Source organism: Aplidium turbinatum, chromosome 13, assembly GCF_918807975.1.
Source record: "Aplidium turbinatum chromosome 13, kaAplTurb1.1, whole genome shotgun sequence".
Taxonomy (NCBI): Eukaryota; Metazoa; Chordata; class Ascidiacea; order Aplousobranchia; family Polyclinidae; genus Aplidium; species Aplidium turbinatum.
The window spans coordinates 14,599,422-14,608,973 of record NC_137484.1 but is presented as its reverse complement, the minus strand read 5'-3'; the positions used below and the strand labels follow the sequence as shown (position 1 = coordinate 14,608,973).

Sequence of the window (9,552 nt, the reverse complement as noted above, 5' to 3'; positions counted from 1 at the left end):
TCATGAACGAAGAAGCTTCAAGATCAAGCGGCGCTGGTTCGACTTTCGGGGTGTGCGCTTGAGCAGCGCATTAACACTTCAACAATCGGAAACTTCACTCTGTTAATCTCTGTAACCGGCCCTGCGTCAAAAACCTCTACAAATATGCGAAACTACCAGGAATAACCTATCAAGGCTTTTTCAGTCCGAAGATAAAGATTCAAAACCAAAAATATGTCCCTTCGAAGGAAACTCAATTTGGTTTCGTCGTGAACCGAAACACACATTTAAAGGTTTGTTAATTAAGATTATTCCAAAAATACTTCCTTTTTACGAAAACGCTCCATTGTAATTTCATTTCGAATCCAAGTTCTTGGTGAAAATTCAATTAAAAACAGTTCTGAAATGCGTAAGAAGTAGTTCAGATGACGGTTTTTGCGACAATTTTTCGTTTTAAACTACTCATGGCCACCTAGTATGGTCATGAACTACTGTATCTTTAAAACATGAAAACGCTTAAGTAAAAAAGAAAGTCAGAAAATCGATGTTATCAATGTGCAAGTCTGCAAAACCGCGTGTCAAATGTTGTTTTATTTCAAATCTAAACATGCTGTGTTTATGTTCTCTCATGCAATGTATAATTAGTTTTTAAAGGCTAGAAATGGACCATAATATAACCATACTAAGGACAAGGAGTTCATTTAATAATTCAAAATTGAACACAGATAAAATGTTTCGTTTGTTATAGATACAAGCATAAGCGTTGTGATTGAAAGCTGAAGGACTAACATACTGTCATCAGCGAAAACGCTTTAATTCATAAAAATTTCAAGACTGGCAAAAAAGAAATTATGAGGGCCATTGACGCTAGTCCAGCTTGCAAACCAACCTTTTTTACGATGATTTAACATCAGTAGACGATTAATCAATGCAGAAAAGTCAAATCTGCTAGCTGGCCATATACAGTTTAGGGATAAATCTATGATGATTCCGGAATAGCAAGAGTGGTTTTTAACTTCTGAGAATGCGATCAAAACCAGTGAAAACGAAGGATAGCGAGCAACTTTCAAGACTTTTTTCTATTAAGACACAAATCTACAAAATTTAGCAATGCATAATTGGTTTGTTAATTTCGCGTTCAAGCAGCGATCCACAAGTAAAGCCAGGAGCCATGCATTTTATGTTCGTTAGAGACATTGCAGATCAATTACCAGATTTCTCTACATTTCCTTCGTTAGACGTACAGTACAAGTACAATAGTACAACCACGAAAAAAGTTGTTTTTATTCGTTGTTCTAAAGAAACCGAATCTTAACGGGCTTAAAGAAGTTTAAACAATTAAATGACTTCAAAATATGAAATGAAAAATTACTTTGACACGTTCAGACACATCAAACAAAACAAGTTATGTTTCAACGGGATGGGTGATTGGACATAACCAGTGACATACATTTATCCACCATCAAAGTTACACAAGAAAACAAAACAAACGGTTTTGAAAAGATTCCGTAGTGACATTGTGTCAATACCACACAAATTTCACGAAAGAAAATGACTATTTTTTCCGATCAATTGAGATAGGCCAGGCGGCATTAGTGCCGGAGCTACACACAAAAGCTTATTGAATATTTCCAACAAGTACAGAATTGAAAAATGTTAACATGTATTAAATTAACCATATGCTGTTATGCCAAGTCATAAAATTATATTTTACATCAACCTTTAAAGGTCTTGAAACTATGGTAGATCAAACAACCTTGCTAGAAGACAAGCATACCCCCAAGACAACACAATCCATCATTTTTACAATGTAAAATTTCCATTTTGCTGTCCGAGTTAATACAGTTGACACATGAAACTGAATGTAAAAAGCCTAGGCATAAGACATGACATATAGTTTACACCTAAAGTAACATATCGAGTTCTTTAACATTCCCATAACAAAGCCCTGGATACTATAAAGATGAAAGCTGTCCTTAACTTCTTACCTAACTTATAGCGTAGCGAAATTAGACATATCGCGTAATTTTTTCAAAATCTTTTAACAAGAAGCTGATACAATTACTTAGGAAGACCCAGCGAACCTTTCGGGTTATATCAAGTAGTACATGCCAATCGGTGTAGCCTTTTTCAAACAGCAGGCACCCAGCGCAGAAGCAAAGGGCGCGGTTAGGAGATTGTCATTGATTTACTCCCATTACATGTCGTCAGAAAAAAGGAACTCCGCTGCCATTTGGACATTCTTTTCACATGCCATGTACGCCTGAACGCAAGCCGCCTCGGGAAAACCAAGAGCTTTCAGCTGCAAAATAGGAACAACATGACAGCTGGTTGCAAATGTGACAAGAGAAAAAACAAACTTCCACATAAGCTCAAAGTGGTAAAAAGCGTGGATAACAATTAATCTGTGGCATGGATCAGCATGTAATTCTCACCTGCTCAATGTCGGCTTGCTCTTGCGGAGTGACTCGGATGTAGGTGGTACCTGGAGGAGGTTGGGCGGACTGACCGCCTGATTCAGGAGCCGATCCGGCGGAAGCAGGAGCATTAATAAAATTGATAAATTCTTCTTGGTGATCGTTTATGTACTGTACAAAACAGATAAATGAATTGGTAAAGTTGGTCAAAATTATTACATAACATGTTAAGTGAAAATAAAGCTTTAGAGCCGTATCCGCTGCAAGAAATGCTTTCACAAAAGCACAATTGAAGATTAAACATGCACACATTCACCTGCAGTAACTCAGGATTTTGCTGGCCGATTTGCTGTATGTAAGGCACCAGCATTTGTGGGTTCGCTCTCACAACTTCAGCCATGGCTTTTAGTTGAGGATTATCGCGTATATAAGAAAAAGGATCTGCCCCTGCAAATGTAATACACTTTTATATAAAGCAATATAATAATACTGTATCACAAATATAATTCAAATTTCCTTAAAATAGCCGCATAACAACGTAATTCCATACTCTGCCGACTTGTCTTCTACAATGATTCACCTGCTGCTTTGCAAAATAAAAGACAAACAACAGAGAAGAGGTTGTTCCCAGTTTCAGGGTGTGGCATGTGAAGCTGATTAATATACTTAAAGCCGTTTCGTGGTTCGTGACTAACTGAGTAAAACTGCTCACAGCTGTCTCAAATTAGTTTCACTTCAACGAAAAACAGCATCAACGCTGGACTAAATTTTTTTTTTAGGAATTTAAAACTAAAATACGACTATAGTATAGTCAGACCTTGTTATCCCAATGCCCAATGAACGGTGTCTTTCTTAAAAAAGGTCGTTTTGGCGAAGTTCTTCCATTTAACACGTTCGAAAGAAGAATAATGAATGCATTGCAAAAAAAAAACTTTCAGCAAGTTTATGTTGGAATTGCATAGAATTCCAATATCGAAGTTCTGTATGGATTGACGAAGTCTAACCGCATTACCACGATGTGTTAACTTCTTGTTAGCCTTACCTTCAACAGACTCCCCTTGAGGAACAGCAGGAGGGGGATTTTGTTCTTGCGCAAGTTCTGCAAACAAACGAATAAAATCAAAAATATACACGGATTTTTTTGAATATGTGAAACACAATTTTTGATTCTTAACATATTGAATATAGTTTGAAGAAAGATAAAAGAAACGGTAATTTTAAAGCATAGAAATATAATTTTGAATCTTGCATCTATTAAGCGAATATACTGCTTTACTAGACGGTAAAATACTTGCATCGCAATCACATGTACAATAAATGCATTTATGCAATTTTAACGTAAATATAAGCCACAGAAAGCTAACTAACAGAAAAATCGTCCGCAGACGTTGAATCAATGAAAAAATGACGGATTTTGCTGTCTGGGAAGCATTTGACACCGTTTCTAGTGAACGCTTGAGAAACTTCACACAATTCAACACCAATCTGGCCAAACCTTGCGGAACCTCTGATGGAGGAGGACGGGCTCCTTGAGGGATCTGAGCCGGACCACTAAATAAGTATTCCACTGCACGGTCAGGATTGTTGTAGCTTGCGGTAAGCGCTTCCGTGACGCGGTCTCTTTCAAATCCCATCGCCATTATGTTGTCTACGAGCGTCTGATATTCTTCTCCAGTAACTGGAAATAATCGTAGTAGCTCAGCTCGTCACGTTCAACTGTTAAAGCTTTGTGAGACTTCAAGGTATAGTAGTTCCCGCATATTAAACCTATATAGGCTAATAGACCCACCTCGCTTATCAAGCCCAATTTGGTCGGTCCAAAATTAACAAATGTGTATGAGTGGCATAGAATCGCCCCTCGCTTAATAAGTTAAAATCGTCCGGTCCGGAGGTGGGTTTAACAAGCGGGGATGTATGTAAAACAAAATCACTTTCAATAAAATAAAGCAGCTTGCAATCTATATTCTTCTCTTTAAAAGCCTTCAAAACATCCACGATCAAACTTTCAAACAAGCCTTTAAGTCCGAGAATAAAGCTTTTCACAGTCAGTTATAAACGGTAGTGATTCAGAATGACATCCAGGGTGCCGATATTTCGAATGTCAGCCTACATAATATTACACACACCCGCTACATTTCCACATGTGCAGCAACACAACGTGTCAACTCACCGAGGGCAGACGCTGCACCAGCCAATGTTGAACTGGGTGGAGTTGCAGCAGCTTCGGGTGGAGCTTCTGAGCTGCAAAAAGAAGATTCAGATTACAATAATGTTTGCACAATAGAATTTTCCGTGCGACTGAACGGTGTGCTTAAGGTGAACAGAATCATTATCAATCCAGTCAAAATCTTTACAACACATTCCAGAGTTCTGTTAAAGTAATAACATTGTTAAATTCGCTCATATGTATGTGATCATACATTAATGTATGTGGCTACCTAAATACTAAACAGTGCTGAAGAAATTTCACGTAGAAGTTTGATTTTTTTAGAATAAAATATATTTTAGCTTTTTTCGAATTTACTTATTTCTGTAGAATTTTCAAGGACTTAGACAAGCAAACATAAGTAAACGTATGATGAACCTTTCTGTTTGTTCCACTGCTGGAGTAGGAGCAGGTGTGTCGGCTGGTTCTGGCTCCGGAGCTGCGTCACTCTGTGCTTGAGGAGGAGGAGCAACTGGAGTTGCTGCACTTGCATTGTCAGATGTTTCTGATGTCAACGTTGCTTTTGGCTGCTCCGCAAAAATTATATTTAAATTGCCGCTTGTTTATTAAAAGTGACGTAGATAGTAATGAAATGCATTTTAAGCCAATATGATATGCATAATTAAAGCAATGAAACAAGCACAGTGGTTTTATTTATTTTTTTATCTTGCAAACAAAATAAAAAAACATCTACAGAGAATAAAAATGCACAATCATAAGAATGTTTTGCTATGCATTTCAAAACTGTTTTGAGCATCTTGCCATCCGCCCCGATAGCTCAGTTGGTTAGCGGGTGACTTCGTGAACGAAGAAGCTTTAAGATCAAACAGCTCTGGTTTGACTCTCGGGGTGTGCACTTGAGCAATGCCTGTTAAGGACTGCTCTCCATTCAGTGGCATCTAATAAATGGAATAATTCCTCGACAACAACACTTCAATAGTTGGAAACTTCACTCTGTCAATCTTGATGACCGGGCCTGAGTCAATGGATCAAAGCCTCCACAAGAATGCGAAACTGCTAGGATGAAACTCTCAAAAAAAGCTTTCCTAGTCCGATGATAAAGATTCAATCAATTTTGACACAAACCAGTGAGCACAATTGTTATGTGATACAACTGCAACGGTTCACTATTGAGACACTGCAATGCTAGACTATTTGGCACCAAAATTTTTATTTTGGGTAGCCTACCATATAACAGTTTAATATTTAAAATAGGATAGTTTTGTTTGCCCAATGCCCAGTATTAATTTTTTTGTCATATCCAAGTTAATACCAGGTTAGTGTTAAAGGTTTTTGATTAAATGCACAGGAAGCCAATCTTTATGTTGACCATCCACTTTCAGAAGAAAATAGTTTTGTTATCAAACTGTTATGTTAAAATGTCATGATCTCAACTGTGATATTTGAAGTAGGAAAGTAAAACTCAACACTATAACTACTCTACCAAATATTTAACGAACCTTTGTCACCATAGCAACAATAAACTTTGATTCTTCAACTTTATAATGTTCAATGGTTTTATTGTCTTCCATAATTTTACCTGAAATAACATCCAGACAAAACATTAGATGCCAATGCAAAAAATTGAAACAAGAAGAACTTACACAATTTCGCATGACACATACCAGCATAAATAAGCTTCTGGCCACCAACTGGAAAACTGTCTTCACCTTTATTGCTTTCAATTTTCTCTTTCAACTTTTTTACCTGAAATTGTAATTTAAGTATAGGCAATAAATGGGTAAGTGCAATGCTTTTAGGAAGTCAGCACAAAATCTTGAAGCAAGGAATGGGCAAGTTAGATTGAAAAACAACAGCTGGGGAGTTACAGGGTTGAGACTTTTCTTTCTTTAACAAGAACTGACTTCAAATGAGGTCATTTTTTCTTCAAGTCAGTAACAGTTTGGTGTTGCAACTTAAGATATTTCATCTGAAGTTTAACATAATCAATATTGTTGGTTGCAAGAACATTCAGCTGATCACTGATTACCATATTTCAATTCGGCTTATCACAAACCTTTTGCTTGAGACAAACGACGACTAAAGGACAGTCAACGCTTGCATGTAATAAGTAGGTCACAAAAATACCAAACATTCTTGCAAAATGAGGAATAAAGCAGATGGTAACCTTTCTCACCATCAATTCTGATTTCTGTTAGGAATTACAAGTTACACGAAAATCTATAAACTGAGATACAAGCACATGATTGAACTCATGCAATTTATTGATAAAGTTTTTACCACTGTACTAAACATACTTCTTCATTGACTCATTCAAATGCAAATAAACATTCCATTTGAAAAAGATGCTAAAGAAGCCATCTTTACATTAATTAACGTAATGGATGCAGACATTGAATCATTGTAAAAATGGTTGGTTTTGCTGTAGTGTATAGGTAACCTTTATTAGTGTGTAAAATAATGCTATGTTTTAATAACAAAGCATATATATATATAATTTTACACTATATAAAATTAATAAATCTATATTTCTTTTAAGTAATGATAGTAACTAGATGAATCAAAAGTACCGTGTCATTTCCATCAATTTCCACTTTAAAGATTTGTTGCGAAAGAGTTTTGATGGTAACCTGCATATTTGATAACCAAGCGTACTTAAGCCAATATAAAATTCTCAGTGGTGTTGTAAGTCAGCAAAGTAGGTCAGGGTGGACAATTTTAACAAGAATTCTAAGTTTACTGTTCCATTAATTAACAGTAAATAACACGTAGAAACCTATTGCGGCATAAATATACAAACATTATAAGTTTATATTTTCATTATTTCTAAAAACAACGTCAATATGACAAGAATTGTGCGTTGGATACTCAATTACTCAAGCGATGGAGAAATCACTGATTAAGCAACTTTTATCATGAAACTATATAATGCAACTTATTTTCGTAAGCCGCTATTTATAGTCATTGATTAATCACTGATCTAAAGATGAATTTCGCACAAACTGATTCTAGATTATCTAATCAAGCAGTTAGCTCAATTGGCCAATTAATGAATTTGCTGTTGGCGTATCCAACCCATGACACGCTACGTAATATAAAGGCTATGCTAATTGCTAATGACTGAGCAAACTTAAAGTTTGACTGGAGGTCGATCTGCTATGCTTTATAGCAGTCACAGTTGCAAGTAAAAACCAAGTTTGAGTAGTAGATGATGAATATACTGTTTGTGGGATATTTTTACACTGTTTTTACCATACAAAGATTGGACTAGATTTTGGCACTTGTGTTCAAAATTTAGCCTACAGTTCAAAATCACTTAGGTGGAAGCTGACAGATGACCTTACAGGTCTTTCGTTGCCATCCTGTTGTGCTGATAGACACTCAATTTGAATATACTTTTTGTTTGCTTATCGCCCACAAAACAATAAATTAAACTGAACACTTGCCTCCACAATCATTATTATAGGTTTGCAAATTAGCAGAACCTGTGTATATTGGTCAATGTGATTCAACTCCTAAGAGGGTGCAACCTAATTCGTACCATGAACAATTCGTACTGTCAGTTCGTACCTTGAAAAGGTCAAGAGAAAAAATTAAAAAAAGCCCAAGTCGCTGATTGCAGTTTCCGCAAACATTTTAAAAGGGTTAGGGTATCCGAGTATCGGTATCCGCAAACAAACAAACTGAAAAGATCGAGAGGAAAAAATAGAACATCGCTGATCGCAGTTTCCGTTTTTCCGCAGTTTCCGTAAACAATTTAAAATTTCCGGTAATGATCCTAAGAGTTTGCCGAAGTTGCTGATTGCAGTTTCCGCAAACATTTTAAAAGGGTTAGGGTTAGAGTGTTTCCGCAAACAAACAAACTGAAAAGATCAAGAGAAAAAAATAGAACAAAGCCGAAATCGCTGATCGTAGTTTCCGTTTTTCCGCAAACATTTTAAAAGGGTTAGGGTTGATCGGAGTTTCCGCAAACATTTAAAAAAAGTTAGGGTTAATCGGAGTTCCCGCAAACATTTGAAAATTTTTGGTAATGATCCTAAGAGTTTTTGTTTGTTTGCGGAAACTGCGATCAGCGACTTCGGCTTTTTTTAATTTTTTTCTCTCGATCTTTTCAAGGTACAAACTGATGGTACGAATTGTTCATGGTACGAATTAGGTTGCATCCCTCCTAAGATCGTTGTTGGTTATTTATATGCAATCACTTTTTTTGTTGGTTTGTGTTTTTTCTTACTCATTGTACTTTTTCCATATGTACCGGTATCAAATGTTAGTAAAATACCAGTATTCTATGTGGGGGGTACCTTAACTTCAGTGGGTGCAACCTAATTCGTACCATGAACAATTAGTACTGTCAATTTGTACCACGAAAAGATCGAGAGAAAAAATAGCACAAAGCCGAAGTACCATGAACAATTCGTACTGTCCATTTGTACCATGAAAAGATCGAGAGAAAAAATAGCACAAAGCCAAAGTCGGTGATCGCAACAAAGCCGAAGTCGCTAATTGATAAATTTGTACCATAAAAAGATCGAGAGCCGAAGTCGCTAATCAGAGTTTCCGCAAACATTTTAAAGTTAGGGTTAAGCGGAAACTCCGATCCATGTGCTATTTTGTTTTTTTTAACTTCTTTTTTTGATTTTTTCAGGGTACGAGTTGATGTTACAAATTGATTGATTGAATCTTTATCCTCGGACTGGGAAAGTTTCTTGCAGAGCCTAATCTTGGCAGTTTTGCATACTTGAAGAGGCCTTGAATCACTGACGCAGGCCCGGTCACCAAGATTGACAGATTGAAGTTTCCGATTGTTGAAGTCTTGTTGCCGGAGAATTATTCCATCCATTAGATGCCGCTGAATGGAGAGCAGTCCTTAACATGCGTTGCTCAAGCGCACACCCCGAGAGCCGAAGCAGCGCCGCTATTGATCTTGAAGTTTCTTCGTTTCAGAAGTGACGTGCTAACCAATTGAGCTATACGAATGTACAAATTGTT

At 36.7% G+C, this 9,552-nt stretch overlaps 1 protein-coding gene across 1 annotated transcript; it reads right to left on the bottom strand.

Annotated features, from left to right (window-relative positions):
* Positions 1–653: 653 nt before the first annotated feature.
* LOC145782305 (lysine-specific demethylase RAD23A-like) lies at positions 654–7,335 on the bottom strand. Its single transcript, XM_082594094.1, has 10 exons — positions 7,134–7,335; positions 6,228–6,309; positions 6,063–6,142; positions 4,981–5,129; positions 4,567–4,637; positions 3,892–4,074; positions 3,439–3,495; positions 2,713–2,843; positions 2,415–2,567; positions 654–2,281 (listed from the first exon to the last, which is right to left on the bottom strand). Exons 1-10 carry the CDS (start codon positions 7,197–7,199, stop codon positions 2,177–2,179), a joined length of 1,077 nt encoding a protein of 358 aa, XP_082450220.1. The 5' UTR covers positions 7,200–7,335; the 3' UTR covers positions 654–2,176.
* Positions 7,336–9,552: the final 2,217 nt, after the last annotated feature.

What these genes read in the sequence shown, in the direction of transcription:
- LOC145782305 (XM_082594094.1), bottom strand. Translation starts at nt 7,199, where the DNA reads ATGCAGGTTACCATCAAAACTCTTTCGCAACAAATCTTTAAAGTGGAA. An exon ending in AAATTGATGGAAATGACACG is followed by an intron (nt 6,310 to 7,133) that starts GTACTTTTGATT and finishes TTACAATTTCAG; the next exon opens with GTAAAAAAGTTGAAAGAGAA. An exon ending in TTGTTGCTATGGTGACAAAG is followed by an intron (nt 5,130 to 6,062) that starts GTTCGTTAAATA and finishes TTTGCGGAGCAG; the next exon opens with CCAAAAGCAACGTTGACATC.